This window comes from Phalangium opilio, unplaced genomic scaffold (assembly GCF_054372755.1).
Source record: "Phalangium opilio isolate 3A_F unplaced genomic scaffold, DU_Popi_V2 ptg000054l_1, whole genome shotgun sequence".
Taxonomy (NCBI): domain Eukaryota; kingdom Metazoa; phylum Arthropoda; class Arachnida; order Opiliones; family Phalangiidae; genus Phalangium; species Phalangium opilio.
Window position 1 is genome coordinate 5,394,831 of NW_028324173.1, and position 19,955 is coordinate 5,414,785.

At 40.1% G+C, this 19,955-nt stretch overlaps 1 protein-coding gene across 3 annotated transcripts in view; it reads left to right on the forward strand.

Moving 5' to 3' along the window:
- Positions 1–427: 427 nt before the first annotated feature.
- LOC149670961 (uncharacterized) overlaps positions 428–19,955 on the forward strand; it is a 43,253-nt gene continuing 23,725 nt past the window's right edge. Inside the window, exons 1-4 of one of the 3 annotated variants that reach the window (XM_089840382.1) lie at positions 428–2,142; positions 2,263–3,077; positions 3,143–3,399; positions 4,606–4,978. In XM_089840382.1, coding sequence (XP_089696508.1) covers positions 2,814–3,077; positions 3,143–3,399; positions 4,606–4,864 — 780 coding nt within the window. In that variant the 5' untranslated portion in view covers positions 428–2,142; positions 2,263–2,813 and the 3' untranslated portion in view covers positions 4,865–4,978. Of the gene's footprint in view, positions 3,078–3,142; positions 3,400–4,605; positions 4,979–19,955 lie in introns of those variants that run through there. The other 2 variants (XM_089840383.1, XM_089840384.1) reach the window with 2 other exon arrangements.

The following is a 19,955-nucleotide window of genomic DNA, read 5'->3' on the forward strand; positions in this document are numbered from 1 at the left end:
AAAAAAAATTGACCCGCAAAGTTTAATAAGTAAAATACATGACAAGTGTGACGTAGTAGCGTGTTAGATCGTGTTCCACTGACGCAGCGTTCTCCGCCAAAACTCTAGAAGGTTAAATCTTCTCAACCTGAGAGCACTCTACTTTTCTTGACAAGGCCTATTTAAATTGGATGGTCCAGCTTTGCTTGGAAATTCAGAGTAAAAATGGTCGAGAATACATTTCAAGCAACATGAAAATCGTTTAAAAGGAAGGCGTTGTTATTCATTAACATTTATATTTAACTGTATAATTTTAAAGCGAATGAGTTCAACTTGTTTCAACCCTTCATGCTCCCATTAAGGGCCAACTACAAACTGTTTTTCTCATACGCATTTCCAGAAAGAGAACCTGGCAGTATTGCCAATGAGTTACGAATTTGCCATGCGAGATAGTAAGTTGTCAACATTCACAGTGCCATTCATGTACGCCCATCAAAGATTAATGTCTGCCAAAAATCTGACGTTCAACGCTGCTCCAGTCGGAGCCTTCGAAGATTTAAAAACTATTTCCATTGGTGTAAGTATAGAGAGTACGACGTAAATAACGGTAATTTAACAAATTTTACCGGTAAATTACGTAAATTACCACAGTAATAAGCCTGTTATAATATAAAATACCACAAATTAGGGTTAATTTTGTTATTCCATAATTTTAATCGCTAACTTACAGGTAATTTTGCTAGGTGTGGTTATGTAACCGGACCTTGCTTTGCACTGTTGATCTGTACGTGTGTTTGTGGCCGGGTACTCCATGAACAAGTGTGGCTAGATACCGATTAAGAAAGAATTTCGTTCAAAAAAATTACATTGGGGCTTTTGTTTGCGTTTGCAGCAGTTTAACTGACTTCGGACGGACGTAAAACTAATTAGTCGCGACCCCTGCTCCGGCTCTTGGGACTATTGGTAAACAACATTGGTATCGCGGTAATCCTCCAATTTGTTTTAATTTGATGGACAGCTGTAGCGAAGCTCATTTGTTGAAAGCTTTTCAAATTAAAATATTTTCTCTTTACTACGGTTTCTAGGGTTAGCTAGGGGAGGGTGATACGGAATGCAGGCAATGTAGCTAGTGTGAGAGATTCATTTTTAGGCGGAAAGGGCACTATGTGTGAAGGCTGGGTTGCTGTGTTTGTTGGGTAGACGAAAAGACCTTTTCAGCTATGTGTGGTAAGACCTTAATGCACCCCAACCGAATATTACCTAAACGAGTTAAAAAACACGAATACCGTACTAAAAAGCACATACGAAACTAACACGCCCTCCCCACTCCCAACCACACTTGGGTGATACGTAAATGTTTTTTCGTGACTTGTTAAAAATTACGGTAATTTCACATCTCTAAGTGTAGGCTATTTTCCTGAACTAGCTTTACATGATTAGTGTTGCAATTGTGGGTGTCAGAATTAAATGCGAAGAACTTCACCCTTTGTTTATCTTAATTACTTAACTTTAATTCATGAAAAACAAGGTTATCGTCTACAAATACTAAATAAACATATCATTACAGTATAGGGTGGTGTATCAAAAAATCTGATAAGACTTCATAAAAGTCTTATCAGACTTTTGGTGTAACATGATTACACCGCGATTTTGAAATCGTTCCCTTCATGTAAGCTATGACCAAACGTAACGTAACAATTAGAGTTACGAAATGTCAAACAACTCCAACTAATCAGATTTAGTCGTCGAGGAACGAGTTTCAATTCAGGGAAAACATTTTCCTTCAGTTCCAAATTATCTGCAGTTCGTGTTAAATCTTTTTTTCAAAATAATGATGTAGAATGGAGTGTATATAAAATATGTAGAATTGACTCTTCGTGTATATCTTTAAGCATGTGAAGCGTATTCAAGAACTCTGTTGTTAGTGCCGATGATGTTAAGGTTAAGCCCTTTGCTTCAGAGCCATCTATTTATTTGCAAATTAATTCTTAAACGTTGCTTCTCTGAAAACACTTTTCCAGATTTGGAGCGGATTGCTTTGCGTCATGGGAGTCTTAACGATGATTGATATCATTCACAGGCGAGTGAAAAGAATTCCAGGATCACTGATATCCGTCGTTGCTCAAAAACTCTTTCTTTATTTCGGAGCCATTTTGGGAAAAGGTAGAGTCTCCAGAGTCGAAAACTTTATCGGGCCGGGTCGGGCTTTTCAAATTTTGGAAATTAAGGGGGCAGTCAGTTACAAAATTTTAAAGCGCGCGCCCTGATTCTTATGCCAAGCAGAGCCGCGGTGGTCTAGTGTGACGTCACACAAGCGAGCGTGAGCCCCCCTTGCCTGTCACGCACCGTCGCACGCGTAAATACTAAACACGAAAGATGCCGTATAAATCTATCAATTTTGCACGCCATCTATGATGGACGCGCAATGTTAAAAATACATCCAATCAAAATAATAGAAAAACAAAACCCTTACAGCTCGTTATTTTCTATCCATTTTCGGTAAATTAGTGGATAAACGGTTATTTATAAACAAAGTTGTGGATATAATACGATTTAACAAGCAAGTTCTGTGGATAATGGCGTTCATAACATGGAGACATAATGCGGAGCTCTAAAAAAACCGCCATTATACTTTAAAGCCACAATTAAACGTGGAATAGTTAAGGTAGTGAAATACAATTTTTCGAACTTCCTTGAACCATGAATGCGGTATTGAATTTGCGAACACGTTTGCTTCCATTTGCAAACTGCGAACGCGGTCCCCTTGGTTGTAAGAATGCAGCACACAGACACACCCACACGTCCAGTACAGTGAATGGTTTTAGTCAAGCAAAATGAACAGTGCCTTCAACCAGTCAATGTTTCTATTGGTTTGTGTCGGTGCTGGCTTCGACGTTCCTTCGTCTTTGGCGATTCGCTTCAGCGTTGGAGTTTATCTCTTGATAATTGTGGTTTTCGTCAATTTGTTCAACGGAGTCTTGAAAGCCAATTTCTCGTCTCAGAAGAAGGAAAACATTAACGGAATTCCGGATTTATTGAAAGTACCCGACGTCCAAGTTTTCATTTCTGAGTTAGTAGAAGACAGTGTTAAACCATCGGTAGAGATTTTTGAACACTTTAATCTCATTCCTAAAGCCCATTAGTAAAATTTCAATTCTAACAGATTGAAATGAAAACTCTGTGGCATCAGCGAGAGACAAAAAGACAAGTTCTTAAAGCGAGAGACTTACAGTCAGGAAAGCAAATATGGTTTGGAGATTTACCTACTTTACAGATGGGCTTGTTAATGCACTTCGATGAGCCAAAGCTGAAAGCATTGCATTTTCATCTTGGTTCGGCCAAGTACTTGCAACAACCGCTAGTGCTCCCAATTAACAATGCAACAATGAATCCTAAAGCTCTGAAGTACATCAACCAAAGGTTCGTTAACTTTCTTAATGAACGAATCGTCAGCGTTGTCGTGCTACTTGAGTTTTCTTCAATAATTCTATGCCTCAACTGGCGTTCACGCGCATTGACTAATAACGCTGGATAGCTGCTAAATATTATACAACTACTCTCGAGCACATAATGGCGAGTTCAAGAGCTACGTATCGAGTTACGTTATTGCTCGTGGAACCGATGCGTAGTAAAATGGAAATTTTTGGCAGTTCCACTTCCAACTGCCGATTGATTCAATAGACCATTTTCATAGCACCGCTTAAATTTGACACCGCTAAACCAATCAATTGCTCATTAGGAAATCCTCTGTCAACAAAGTCCAAATTAGAAGCGTGCAAATGACGAAACACGCTTAAAATTACGGCTTTTGTTAAATGTTCATATCGCTACAAGCCCGTGAAGTCCACGCGAATTTACTTAATGACTCGCGTAATTTAATTGAAATCGTCATAATTATCGCATGGATAATGAATGCAAGTGAGGAAATTTGTTTTCACGCTATAGGATAGGCAACTCCCTATATTGAAAGACAGCTTATTCTGTATGTACTCTGTTACAGCATCGGTTGTCAGCACGCGTAAAGCTAGGTCTCTATGTAACGTAGCTTTGTAGGTGCTTTCAAGAGACGAAAAACTTCATAATCTTCAGGATTTAAAATATCCGCGAGGTTTTTTTAGCTCGAGTGCACGGACCTCTAGGCCTTAGTTTCAAATGCGTTTGAAATTGCCTACCGCCTACTACACCTATTTGAAACTAAGTCCTGGAGGTCCATGCACTCGAGCTAAAAAACTCGAGGATATTGTAAATCCTGAAGATCCTCCAGTTTTTTGGTCCCTCGTCAGCACGCGCAAAGCCACTTTACATAGAGGCCTAGCTTTACGCGTGCTAACATTTGATGTTGCAACAGAGTATATACAGAATAGGCTGTCGTCGGAGATAGGGAGTTGCCTATCCTGTAGAGTGAAAAGAAATTCCTCACGCGCATTTTTTATCCATGATTATCGTGTACTCTTCATAGTGTCACTTGAAATTATTGAGAATATCATTTTTCAAGTCCCGGCCAAAAGTGTCTTGTGTACCTTGAAACTATCAAAAAAGTCAGCATTAATCAGCGGACAAATATTGCAACCTGATTTAAGTTACTGAATTGAAAAATTAAATTGTGTCACCTTTTCATGATTGTAGATTGCGGTCTTTCGTGGAAACCAGCCAAATCACAGCATTTAACCGCTTGTTCGAGAGAGACTTTCACATCGAGTTGGAAGCTCAACATTCGACGGCTGAGAATGAAGTCCACGTACTCGGGTTCAGGGACATTGAAGCGAAGTTCCGATTGTGGGCGGCAATGCTTGGAGTCGCTTCTTTCGTCTTCACCGTCGAGCTGCTGACAGGATTCCAGTTTCGAGAGCCACTGAACATCACTATGATGAAACGAAGATTGTAAGAATGAAACCCCTTGTAACAGAACTTTAAACCGTAAACTGATTTAAAACGATTCCGATCTGAACAAACACATCACGCTGAGTAGGTTCAGTCTAGTATTTGCACGAAACATAGGTATCTTCATAGTTAAATCACACATGCAAAATTGTACACCACCCATAAGCAAAGACGAAGTTATCCTGCACAGATAATAGATGATTACAAGTTTTAAGACATGGTATAGAAAGGGTATACTACTTTTGGAGCGAGGCCGCTTTCGACCGAAAAATTTTATTGGGTGTTTAACTTTCCAGCCCAATGGAGTGTTTCACTTATTTGGGAATATTTTTCAAAGAATTAGTAAGTTGGTTTAAGAGAAGCTTTTGAGTGACCGAAGAAGCGTGGTATAGTGTCGAGTTTCCCTTTTAATGAACCCCGTTTCAATAAATTGGGGTGATATAAGCATGGTGGGGGAGAGGGATTATGCTTGGATTTGCTTGATCCCAGAGTTGCTGTAACCGATGTAGGACCTCTAAACATTGAGTGTTATGACGATGAAACGACACACTACAGGCATGTAACCACTTGTAACTGGGCTTGAAACTGGAATCTGATTTTAAACGATTATGATCTGAACAAACAGGTCAGACTCAAATGCAAATGAATAACACGAAAGTGATTTTCCACTTGATATCACAATAATGATACACCATGCAGAAGCGTTTTAATACTACTTTGATAAGTGATAACGAGGCAGTTACTGAGAAAATGTTATAAAATTTTATAACTCTCAGATCTGAAATATATTTAAGTTATTAGTTTGAATAGAAGCTAGATTTATAAAACGGTAGTTAACTCTGAAAAAAATATATATTTTTGACAATGTATCAATTATACAAATACATAAAGAGAGAAAACGTCGAAATAAGTGTTAAGTATCCTAAAAATGTTAAAAATCTATACAGTTAAATGACCTGCGTTTCAGTTTTGCTTTAATTAAGAAACAACTCCGCTATTAGCATGCAAAGAAAAGATTGATATAATTTACCGGTTCTGGTGGATTACATAACGGTGGATAAGAAATAATTTCTCCTACTTTCATTCACCCAATTGCCATCTGTCCCGAAGGAGACACCGGTTTTTGTTACCAAAGTGCGTCTGTAAATACCCTATTTTGGAGTTATGGGTTAAGAGAGGGAAGGTTAGCTTATGTTCTGCTGAATTGGATTGGTTTGAAACGCTTGGTTCTGTTAAAGGGAATTAAGAAAAAGAGCTTAAACGAAGAATAAAACGATGTACCTCAATCTACCCGAATCGGGAGATATTTAATTGGGTGAATGGGAACCAACGAATCAGTTATTGGGTGAAATAAAGTTTTTGGAAAAGTGCTGAAATTAATTTGGGTCAAAGGAGGTGATCTTAAGGTAGTCTTGCTTGTATTTTAGACAAAATCAAAATTCACTTGTAAAAATCAAAAACACTCGGAAATAACAAAACGCTGTGGATGTAGTTTTCGATTCAGCTGAAGTTTCAAATAGATCTTCGATATAATCAGAAGTGAGATGAGACTAGAAGTGAAGGGCTCTAGCATAGGTAATAGATCCTGGGACTAGTGAACAAATTTGAGGGTTTTATGCCGCTTCAATCGCACCTACACTAGAGAGAAAAAAATTGGTCGAGTTCCAAAATCATTTCCAACCCCCTTCCCCTCAACCTAAAGCCGCGGAACACGGACACGGGTGCTTGAATCTAGCTCGGCTGTCTACCGCCGCGAGCGTCTCACGTTTTGGAGGGAAAACTCTGAAACCGCCACCAGAGGGCCAACCGTTGGGGTCTTATCAAGAATATTCACTTTCGCCGAGTGAAGAATTTGGTTAGCTCAGTACTTCTAGTCTCATCTCACTTCTGTTGATACCAAATGGTTCATGTAGAAGCCTGGAAGCGATGGTATCACATGGAGCCCCTCAGGGAACAACTCTAGGTCCAATCCCAAGTGACACCAAAAGTGGATGAGGGGAAAGTATAAAAATGGCCATAAAACCTATATGGAAAAACGCGGACATCAAAGTCTCACCGACCACTATTGCGTTTATTAGTGACAGATGAACTTGCAAACACGAGACTGAAATTTTATCAGACATTTATACTCCTTGGTTTAACCATCGCGGTCGACACGATTACAAAAGAAAATAGAGGCGATAGTAACTTCGGTTGATTTCTCATTACAATATGCTTCAGAAACGTCAGAAAGAAATTGGTGATAACAATTGTAAAGTACAACGTATTGCTGAATTGAGGGCATTTATGAATTTTCCGAGGAAATAGTGACGACAATGATAAAGTTAATAAGGGAAAAATTTAAGATAATTCACTTAAAACGTTAAGCCTTTGCCAAAATAAACCAAACGAGTCTTTAATAATGAGGGATAAATACAATCCTCTCTAAATCAGAGGTAACCAGAACCTTACCAGTTACCAACACTGTCCAGAACTTCAGAGTCTAGAAAAACACATTTGAGGAAGTTCTAGCATACACAATAGCAGACGACGGTAACCGCGAACCAGCACAAGACCTACTTTTAGGTAGTAAATAAACCTAATATAGCTACGCCGATTCAACGGCTAACTACGGCGAAAATCTGATTGGCCATTTTCATTTTGTCCCCTCGTCCACTTTTACTGATACTAAGCTACTATATATCTTATTGTCGTTCGCGGATAAAACTCAGTTTATTTAAATTGCTGACACTTGGGAATCACCATAAGGTATAATGGCGAGTGCAAATAGCTAAAGCAAACTTAAACAAAGACTCAACTAACCAAAGCACTAAGTGAAATTAAATAGGTTTTACGCAAATGTAGTCCTAACCGTAAACAAATTCTTCTGTCTGGGAATGAAAGTAGTCTTTTTCAAAATTTAAAAAAAAAAGAATTATCTAGTGATTGTGCGTTCCCATTAGGGAACCCAAAGTTAATAGTATATACTAATATAATTACTTATTGGAATTACTAATAGACTAATATTTTTGCAAACAAGCGATGACTCTCAGAACGAATATGCGCGTAAAAATTTGTTTACGAGATATTTAAATTACTACATCAATATTGATTGATGTATTCTAAGTAATAAAAGGAAAATAAATAATTACTAAATGTATTTGTGGGAAAATAAATAATTACTAAATGTATTTGTGGGAAAATAAATAATAACTAAATGTATTTGTGGGAAAATAAATATTTACTAAATGTATTTGTGGGAAAATAAATAATTAGTAAATGTATTTGTGGGAAAATAAATAATTAGTAATTGTATTTGTGGGAAAATAAATAATTACTAAATTTATTTGTGGGAAAATAAATAATTACTAAATTTATTTGTGGGAAAATAAATAATTACTAAATGTATTTGTGGGAAAATAAATAATTACTAAATGTATTTGTAGGAAAATAAATAATTTCTAAATGTATTTGTGGGAAAATAAATAACTACTAAATGTATTTGAGGGTTCTCGAAATTAGGGACACTAGCTGGATGGCACATTTACTCTCCTCCCCTTGTTTTGCTGCTCTGCCTTTGTTTTCGCTTGCGCGACCACCAGCTTGGGTCCTCAACAGTGCGTTGTATCACACCTCCTCGGTGGTGAGAGCTGGTCAACCACTGCGTTTTGTGGGCTGATTTGATATGCGCCCTTCCCAATGCAAGGTGTGCAGGTATCGAGCTGAGGGCTGTGTGGTACCGGTGAAGTTAATCTACGGTATCTCGAACAATCCACTCGGGGTACCAGGCGAAACCCCGTTAAACTTAGTCTTCCACCCGGGATGAGTGCTACCAGGTGGTGACCTATTATTTGCCTCATTACTCGTGGGATCTCCATGGATTCTGTAACCAAAACTAAAACCAAAAACAAACCCGGACACCCACCCGCAATCGGCTTAAGGCCATAAGTCGCCTCCTGCTCCTTCAACAGGGTCTTACCAGGTTGAGTGAGGCTAATAGGAGGCGAAAACCAACCGTCGAAGAAAACAATCCACCAGGGTGGCCAGAACTCTGCACTGGGTGCAAGAGATACGGGCCGAGATGGGACTCCGGTACCTGCGGGTGCTGGGAGTAGCGTCCCGGGCACGAACTCTACGCCTGGTGCAAGATAAGCTACCACCTTTACTGGAAAGAGATCTAAGACTGAGGACCCTGATCCCTCGCCTAGCTCACAAGCGGCGGTGCCAAAGAAGACTAAGTCTTACTGCCACGTCGCCAAAGAAGACTGATTCTACTGCGACGTCACCAGCACTGTCAAGATGGCCATCGTTAAAGATCGCAATCCGACTAATGCTGTCACGAATGAGGACGTCTTTCCCATCCAGGACACCATACTTGACGCATTGGAAGCTGAGATTTATTCGGGAAGCTCGCTGCCGCGTCCCCTGAATTTCCACATCATGGCTGGGGCCATGCTCTATTCATGTGGGAACTCTGCGACCGGTAAATGGCTCGTGAAGAAGTTGCACCATAATAAGCGTGCTCTAGGGGGAACACGGCTTTCAGTGATGAAATCCTGTGAACTCCCGAAGCCGTTCAAGGTGTCCTCCTGGACCAAGGACCGTCGCACCACTGATCCGGCGGCTCTTCTCTGGCGACTAAAGGCCTACAACGGAAGGTTACTGACCGACTGTTGGCGGTGCCTGAAGTCGCTGGATCTTCCTAATTGATGGCTTCTCCATGGAGATGGAGGCCGAGGTTGCTGCTGGCGGTTGCGAAAGAGATACCGGTCCTGGATCGGGACTCCACGCTGCTGCCATGCGGTAGCCGGGGCCGTCTCTCTTTCTGAGACATGTGTATCAAGGTGATCCAGATCAATATGCATCACTGCAAAGCAGCCTCGGCAATTCTATGTCGGAGGTTTGCCTTAGAGGGCCTGGATGTGGCCCTCATTCAGGAACCATGGATTCATAATGGCAAAATCCTTGGTTTAAAGAATGCAGATAACATTTCTTTTGACTTTACCTCACCCAATCCCAGGGCGTGTGTTCTAACTAGGAAGGGTCTCGACACCCTTTCGCTTCCGAACTAACTCACTAGGGATACTGCTGTGGTTAGGGTAATGCCCTCCTCTTTTGGAGAGGCAACTGTCCTTATCATAGCGTCTGCCTACTTTGCCAATGATGCCACGGACTCCCTCCCACTACAGGAGGTTGCGGCTCTTGTCGACCACTGTGAGCGGCAGGGGGACAGGCTCATTCTAGGCTGTGATGCCAATGCTCATCATGTCACGTGGGGCAGCAGCGACTGCAACAAACGTGGTGATGAACGTCACTGATGTCACCCTTGCCACAGACAATATCAGTCTGTCGGTATCTAACTGGCATGTGTCTAATGAACCGTCTCTTTCAGACCCTAGGTACATCTGCTTCTCGGTCGCGGTCAAGACAACTTCGGTTAAGACAAAACTGCGTAACCCCCGTCGGACCGATTGGTCCGGCTACAGGGAGCAACTTTGCTTCCTACTCAGAGGTAATGCTCCTAAGCTTTCCTCGGTGCGGGAATTTGATTTGGAGGTTTATCTCATGCAACATGCCATTATCAGTTCCCACCACCATAACTGTCCGGCGAAGCCTGCCAGCCGGCCAACTCTCGTTCCTTGTTGGAATACGGAACTTGGCAAGCTTCGCAAACTCACTCGTAAACTCTTTAACAGAGCCAAGAAGACTGGGGACTGGACTATTTATAGACAGACCCTTAACAAGTACAATTAAGCCATCCGGGAGGCCAAGAGGAACTCCTGGAGGGACTTTTGCGGTAGCATCTCTGATGCCCCGCTACTGCCAAGATCGTGAAGATCCTGGCTCATGATAACACTCACTAGCTTAGCACCATCAAGGTGGCAGAAGGTGAGTTTACCAAGTCAGGGACTGATACCCTAAAGTATATGCTTAAGGTACCGGACTCCAAGGTTTTTGACCCCACATGCACCGATTATCTCCCCGTGCACTTTCGGAGAGCCCACAAGGAAGACTGGGGCACTGCCAAGAAGATAGTTACATACCCTTGACTTAAGTGGGCTGTTAACTCGTTTCAGCCCTATGAGTCCCCTGGCCCAGATGGCGTCTTTCATGCCCTCCTTCAGGAAGGTCTAGACGCCATTGGCCCCTATCTGTGCAGGATATTTAGGGCCTGCATTGCTCTGGCGTATATTCCGGATATCTGGAAGCGCTCGAAGGTTATCTTTATTCCCAAACCTGGGAAGACAAGCTATCTTGAGGCCAAGGTATTTAGACCTATGTGTCTTACCTCTTTCTTCCTAAAGATTTCCTTTACGTAAACATTCTTTGTAATATTTAAGAAATTTCGAAAGGATCTTCCATAAAGATACTCTTAAGACATATCTACAGAGACCTATAGATAAAACTCTATGGAAACAATTCGTAGTTTTTTCTAAAGATATTCTTTAAAATTGTTCCAATATAATTTTCTTAACAACTATTTCTCAAGTCGTTTTAAGAAACATGTAAAGAGTCTTTAGGAAACATATTCCTAAGAGTATTATTTTCATTCGTACAAAGAATATTTTAAAGAAATTTCAGGAAAAAACCATCCTAAGAATATTTTATCGAAACGTACAAAGAATATTTTAAAGAAATTTCAGGAAAAACCTTCCTAAGAATATTTTATCGATGCGTACAAAGAATATTTTAAAGAGATTTCAGGAAAAAACCTTCCTGAGAATATTTTATCGATACGTACAAAGAATATTTTAAAGAAATTTCAGAAAAAACCTTCCTAAAAATATTTTATCGATGCCTACAAAGAATATTTTAAAGAAATCTCAGGAAAATCCTTCATAAGAATATTTTATCGATGCGTACAAAGAATATTTTAAAGAAATTTCAGAAAAAACCTTCCTAAGAATATTTTATCGATGCCTACAAAGAATACTTTACAGAAATTTCAGGAAAAAAGCTTCCTGAGAATATTTTATCGATACGTACAAAGAATATTTTAAAGAAATTTCAGGAAAAACCTTCCTACAAATATTTTATAGTTAAGTACATGCTGAAGTATTGGATCGGTGGCGGTAGCCGTACTCAGTTCGGTCCATTTAGATGGCGAAGCCTGTACTAAAAGACAGTTCTTTGTAGCAGCAGTTCGCTCAATGGGAATGTCAAAACCGTGTCTTGTAATTGAGCGCGAGATAGGGCATCCGCAATGACTAGATGTTTTCCCGGAACGTACGTGAGTGTTACGTTGTAGCGATTCATTCTTAGTAGTAGACGTTGTAACCGTGGAGAAATGGTGTCATAGGGTTTTTTACTTAGTCCCAGTAATGGTTTATGATCTGTTAGAATTTCAACTGGACGTGCGTAGACATAGTAATTGAAGTGTTCTAACCCATATATGACAGCGAGTAATTCCTTTTCGATTTGCGCATACTTTTGTTGAGTTGTAGTTAAAGCTGCGGAGCCATATGCGACAGGGCGATCATCTTGAAGGAGCACAGCACCAAGGCCATTCTTGCTAGCATCAACAGCGACTGTGACGCTTTTCTTGTCATCAAAGAGCTGAAGACAAGGAGTTTCAGCTAGGATTTTCTTCAACGCCTGAAAATCTCGGTCCATATTTTCATCCCAGATCCATGCAGTGTCCTTTCTCAGGAGCTGTCTGAGATTGTGTGTCTTGTCCGAAAGATGCGGAGTGAACTTAGAGTGATACGTAATCATTCCAAGGAATCGAGAGAGATCATTTTGGCATTGTGGGGTAGCATATTCGAGTATAGCTTTGACTTTAGACGGATGAGGAGTGATTCCATGTTCATTAATTACATGTCCAAGAAAGGAAAGCGATGACTTTGCTAATTGGAGTTTGTCGGGATTGAATTTCAGATTAGCTTCACGCGCTATTGTCAAGGTACGTCGAAGGAGCTGACAGTGTTCTTCACTATTCTTCGATCCGACGAGAGTGTCATCAAAATAAGGATTGACTAGTGGTTCTGATTCGAACGTTTCATTCATTGCTCGCTGAAATTCTTCAGGGGCGTTCACTAGCCCAAATGGTAATACTAAAAAGCGATAGCGGCCCCAGGGAGTCGCGAATGTTGTTAAATAAGTCGAATCTTCATCCAAAGGCAAATGCCAAAAGCCATTTTTCGCGTCCAATAGAGTAAAAACCTTGCAACCTTGAAAGCTTGCGAAGAGCTTGTTTGGACTTGGAATGGGATAGTATGGTCGCTTAATTGCTTCATTTAAAGGCCGTGGATCCAGACAGATTCTAAGTTTTGTTTCTTTTCGGATCTCATTGTCTTGCTGATCCTTATTAGGTTTTTCAACAACTGTGATTGCGTTGACCCATTCAGTGGGTTTATCAACTTTGGCAATTATACCCTCATCAAGCATGCGCTGTAATTCAGACTGTACAGAAGCATGGAGAGCTAGTGGAATTTCTCTAGCGGCTGCAACATGTGGAACAGCGTTTTCCTTGAGATGGATTTTAACGACTCGATTTAAACGGCCAGTGCCAGTAAAGACATCTTTAAATTCGTCTATGATCCCTTCGGGAGTGTCGCTTGCATTTGTATCCAACGTAGAAAGTCTTTGTATGAGGCCAAAGTTTACGCAGGATGTCAGTCCCAGAATAGGAACAGTGTTTAATGGGGTGACGAGAAAATGTACTGACTTTTCAGTTGCCTCTGTATTGTAAAGTTTAGCAGTTAGGGTACAGACGTCATCTATCGGTACACTCATCCCATTATAGGTTTGGACTCGGGTCTTGGTTGCCGTTATGGTAGGTGGATTAGGCCAATTGGCCAAAATCGCTGCTGGCAAGACGTTCACCTGAGCTCCGGTATCAAGCTTGACAGAGACCGTGTTGCCATTCAAGGAAAGATCTTGGAACCATTCAGAATTAGGGTCAGTAGTGTGGAGGTTATTGACGTGTTTGAGTTCTCCAATGTAATAGATATCGGAGTTTTCAGGAACATTTGGCATGTCATTTTCTTCCTCTGTGGTAAGGGCAGTAAGATTTCGTTGATTTTTTGAAGCGAAATGTTTATTGGAGTCAGTGGAGCCTTTTGCTTGACAGTATTTAGCCCAGTGGTTTTTACAACCACATTTGCCACAAGTTGTACCAAAAGCAGGACATTTAAGTTTACGGAAGATATGGTTTTGCCCACAAAATTTGCAGAGTTTTTGCTGCTGTGGTTTTTCGTGCTTGGATTCATTGCTATGTTGTCTAGCAGGAGTTTCAGATCGAGACTTGGGCCTAGCCTTGGTTTTACCCCAGTGTACAGCGTGTAGATTGCCTTTAGTCTCATTCATAGCATCGGCATGAGCTCGGGAATGTTCAGCAGCCTTACAAGTACTGACTAGGTCCTGTAAGTAAGTAGCCCGTTTTCCAAAATCACGTAGTAGACGTTCACGCAAAGCGCCATCACGTAGGCCTTGTACTATCTTATCCCGTAACAGCCTATCTTGTAGGTTCCCATAATTGCATTCTTCCGTTGCACGTCGTAGTCGAGCATAAAAATCATCAAATGGCTCACCTTCTTTTTGTTTGATTTCAAGAAAGACAAATGCCGCAAAGATTTCATTCTGATAATCCTTATAGTGCTTGTCAAATTCATCCAGTATTTGCTTCAAAGTGATATCAGTAGCAGGTGCAATAGGAGTAAGTGCAAAACCACGATATTGTTGTTTCAATTCGTCTCCACAGACGTGACGAAATAAAGCCGTTTGTGTTGCAGCAGATTCAGTATTGTATTTTAGAGCTTGTAAATAGTCCTGAAAGTCCTGCTTCCAAAAACGCCAAGACTCAGATGGATTAGTTCCCGCCAGAAACGGTTCAAAGCAAAGGGCGGCTCCGTTGATGCCCCTGAAAGATGCCTTTTCTGCTACACGTTGGCTAAGCTTGGCAAAGGCCAGTTAAACCAAAGGCAGGAACCAATGGGACCTAGTGCATTAGGTCTGATTGGTTCCTGCATTTGGCAAGGTAAAATTCGTGTCCAGAAGATTAGCCAGCATGCTAGGGGTGATAATGGAGCCGCCTGTTACTTTAATTGTGGGGAGATTCGCTGCCATTTTTGTTGAGTCAAATCGAGCACGACGCTCAGAGAGGTGCGGCGTGAGATCGAAAAGTTAAGCCTTAGTTAGGGCGAGGCTAGACGAAGTCCATTACCCGCAAAGCGAGAAAAAAAAACCCAGGGAGCGAGCTAAAACACAGTAAGAGGCGAGAAGGCAGGGTTCATTATCACTATTCTGACACCATGTTGTATATTAGACTTGAGTAATTTAAGTGGAAGTTAATTAGAATACCGAGACTAGAATTCTACACGTCATGACTACTGAAGTTCTAGACAAAAAACATACTTTATTTATGTGACTTAGGCGCCACCTGTAGGTTGTGCAAGTATACATATATATAATGAGAATATAATACATAACAGTAATAACATAAGTTTATCATGCCTCTAAGTAAAGATATGGCTGCTAATTCTATGGCAAAAGTGTTTGTCTTGCTCCCATTTTTAAACCCTATACCCTCTCCTATCATTTACCACCTCAACCTCAACACAAAATTGTACTGCCCAGGGTAGCCTTTCTTTTATCCCTTTTAGAATGTTTCAGGACTGAAACCGCCTCTATCTTACGAGAGAGAGAGAGGGATTTTGGGTTTGCTTGAGAAAAATTATTTCACCCCCCCTGCCTATATGAAATGTAAAAATCTCCTTTATTCCATTGGATGATTTTTTTCATGTGACCCATTTAGTAATCGTCTTGACCGTTTGGTGGCATCACCGTGAAAGGAATTTCAAATCTTTCTCTCTTCGGAGACGAGTTCTGACGTCACAGTAGCCTGCGGAAGATGCCCAGCCGTAACCCATGTTTACGTACATAGAGGCATGATAAACTTATGGTAATAATATAATTTATTTATTTCCTGAAAAAGCAGTGAATAACACTAGCTACACAACAGACAGCTTTAAATTATAAACCATAATTCGACAAGGTTTAGGTTTTATTTTATTAGTATTAAATTAATTTACGATGTATGATAATTAACACTGCGACAACGATATTTAATATGAAGTTACATATTAAATAAAACAAGGCGACCCAAGGGCTCGTAATAGTAGCCACATCGTACGAGTGAATAGCCCCTCTATACCCTACACTAATGAGTGGATAACCCCTCTATACCTTACCCTAATGAGTGAATAGCGCTATCTTTTACAATGCTTAAATAATTACCGTGCATAAAATCAGAGTGAATAGCCCCTCGATGCCCTACCCTAAACGGTGATAGAATTATTACCCGTATAAATTTACTTATGCCGTAATTGTAATATTCCGGCGAATCGAAGAACAGATAGTTTTAGTGATTATACCCTCGATGAGTTTACAACATATACTTATGCCGATGCACACTTATCACTTCTTATAAATTTCTAACATGAACTTATGGTCAGAAGAGTTTGAAAGAGAAAGAATTCGGGAAAACACCCAATAATTGTAATATCCCGGTGCCTTAAGACCATTCTAAAAAGAACGTCAGTAAATACTTGCTTTTGCTTTCAAAATTTCCCTCGATTTCTTTGAATGTTAAAATAGGGGAGCGTGAAACTCTTATTGCCGACGGGTAAGAGGAATTTTTAAGGGAGGGTTTATGGCTTAACCTAACTATCATAATTTCCTTCCTTTTAAGTAGACGAACAAAAATATCACCTCACCACAATTCTCTCCCATTCACTCTCCCTTCAATTACGATCCAAAAATTTTATACTGTCTAAGGCATTTCTCTTTCGCGACGCCGCCACCACCACCACCAACAGGCCAGGTCAAACTAAGACCCACATCGTAGATGTTCATCATACGATGTGGCTAATTATACAAAATTTTCGTGAACTCATAGCAGGGATCGCCAACACGCGACCCTCGGGCCGCCTATGGCCCGCCGAGTTTTAAATTGCAGCCCGCGATGTTTTGCGGTCCGCGCTTAAGTTTCAGAAATTGCTAAAGCTGTTTCCATAAAAAACCTGTTCCTTCTCCTTTCGTGAACGTGCTCCAACTGCTATCTATCTATCTTCTATCTATATATATTAGAGATGGCCGATACCAGGCTTAACCCGATACCGATCGATACCGGTACAAACATGAACCGATGCCGATCGATACCGATATGGTATCGGTTCATCCCTACAGGCGCGTACTAAGAAAGATTTTCGCTTATTACTTGTTAGATAAACTGAATTCAGGTACTTTTTATATAAATGAGAACTCGTCACGATTGTAATTCATAGAAATGAGATATAATCACCATCATTACGTTACGAAAAGACCTAAAAATGTCATGTAGCGTCACATAACGCATTTTAAACGAGTATCGGTTTAGTATCGGTATCGAACCAACCGATCCGATACTATCGGGAAACCCTGAGTATCGGTGCCGATACCGATATGGTATCGGTACCGGTTCATCCCTAATATATATATAAATTAAAGTCCTGACTGACTGACTGACAGACTGACTGATAATCAACGCCCAGTCCAAACCGCTTGCCCTAGAAGGCTGAAAATTTGCAGGATCGTTACTCATACGTAGTAGGCGCGTACTAAGAAAGATTTTTCCAATCCGCCGCCATCTTAAAAAATGGCGCCCAGAAATTTAAAAAAATCTTCTCTATGCAACAAAGTCCGCGCGTTTCAACCGATTTCGCAAATATTTAGTTTAATGGTTTCCTTTAACCTATACACGGGCTGAATGGTCTTTCGGGTTCAATTTGTTGTCATCTTTTAAATGACGGTCAAAAACTTAAAAACCCTTCTCTATGGAATAATGTTCGCGTGAAAAGTAATAATAAAAAATGTCCCGACGGGCAACGCCGAGTGCCTTCGCTCCCATAGGGTGCTACAAAAATATTAGTCATCAGTAAAATCTACCCTTTCTTTATAACATTTTGATGGAAGTTCTTATTACACGCGAGCGACGCCGCGGGTAACCGCTAGTAAGTAGTATATATTCTATGGATAAATTTAATTTTAGAAGTAGGAATGGAGAACAGAGTTATGTGGGCGCGTGTCAAAGTCCCGAACCCCCTCCCACGGGACTGAGGGGAATAAAAGAAGAGGTCGGTCATAGTGACAGAGGTAAAAAGGAATTACGTATTTTTCGCCGTTCCCGTCAGCAACGTCATCAAAACGTAGTTCAAGTGAGCCAATAAGATAATTTTAAATTTTCTTTACGTTTTGAAGGGAGGGACTCTATACTGGGCTATGAGTGGGACTGAAGTAAATACTGTTCTCCATTCCTACTTCTAAAATTAAATCTATCGCTGGTCTCAATAACTTGAGAAGCTAATTTCCCGAGCTTTGTGTAATCAGCTATATATATTTAAGAGTGGTTTTGTTCCTTATTTCTGTGCTATTGATTTTAAATTTGAAACTCGCAGCCGGCGTCATAGTTTGAATTTTCGAATTTGACCCTTTAGCCAAAAATGTTGGCCACCCCCTGACTTACGGTATTCAACAATAATAGGACTTCAGTTTTATTTAGACTTTCAGTTCTGAAATGAAACAGAAATGTTCTGATTAAAAATTATTCGTGTAAGGTACGTCTGAATGAGTCTTCGAATGTAATACTCTATCCTGGTTTAAGTTTCTGTTACATTAAATGAACATTCTAGTATTTTAAACTTGATCTAAAAAATCGACTGATTTTAAATTTATACGCCAGATACACTTACTGCTTCAATTGGAAATTGTTAATTATTATTGGCTTATCCATAACACTGAGTCCAGCTAAAGATAACCAAAGTTTCGAGAAGGAAATTTACTTCAAACTATACTGAATAAAGTCATTGCGAAAGAAAAAATCTGGGAGCACGGCGCTCCCAGCCTAGTCGAGCACTGACATCCTTTTCTCGAAGCAACTCGTGGCACTTTTAAGCCCACTGTAACTTCGTGATGGGTACAGGTAAAAGCCTGAAATTTTGCTTGCCGCGAGGACTGTCAATCGTAGCTATAGTTTCCAAATTTCAAGTTCCTACACTATATACTTTTCGAAATATCGCAGGTGAAATATACCTTATTTTGTCACTCACTCACTCACTCACCGATCATCAAAATTCTAAGGTACTTCTAGAAGAGATAGAAACTTAAAATTCAGGATTTAGTTTTCATTTATTTTATAAAGCACAGAAAAATTAAAACATCCCTAAATTTTTATAAAATTGTTCTTTAGTTCTTTATTTTAAAACTAGATGGCGCTGCCGTCTTTTCAACAGAAATAGTGTGTGTTCTTGATGAAAGGACGTAATGGTGCAAAGTTAACCGAAAGTTGAATATATATTAAAGCTACTAGGAGTAGTAGTTTAAAAGAAATGTGTCGTAACTGATGCTACATTCTTTTATTGGGATATCGCGTACAATCTTTATTGCATATTCTCTGCGGGTCGAAGGGGTAATTCAACGTAAATATGGACAAACGTTAGCGATTATATTGGCAAACGAAGTACCACGAGAGGGTCTTGTTTTAATATAACTACCGAAGTATAACGAGAGGGTCTACAAAAAGAAGTGAGATCCTATGAAAAACATTAACATGTACAAAAATGGGCCAAGCCTCGCTTCGTGCCCTCTCCGCCGTAAAACGTTCTGAGATCCCATGTAGAGCCAAGTCTGCCTTTTGTTCTCATTCAATCGCCAATTGAACAATTATGTTATAAATTAAGTCCTTTTCCTAATTAATAACCAATATTCTTTGACTCTATCATTATTATACATCTTTGTTCGTATCAAAAATATCGTGACTTGGCAAGCGCAGGTGTACATAAGGTTATGCATAACTCGCCTTATAAACTTGTAAATAGGGTTATGCATAACTCACCATATAATTTGTACATAGGGTTGTGCATGACTCATCTTATTAACTTGTACATATCCCCTCGACCATAAACGATTTAGTGAATATCCCTTCGATTATTTTAAAATCGGCAACGATTTAGTGAATATCCCCTCGACTTCCTTTTAATATTACTTATTTGCGATTGCCAAGTCACGATATTTTTGATACGAACAAAGATGTATAATAATGATAGAGTCAAATAATATTGGTTATTAATTAGGAAAAG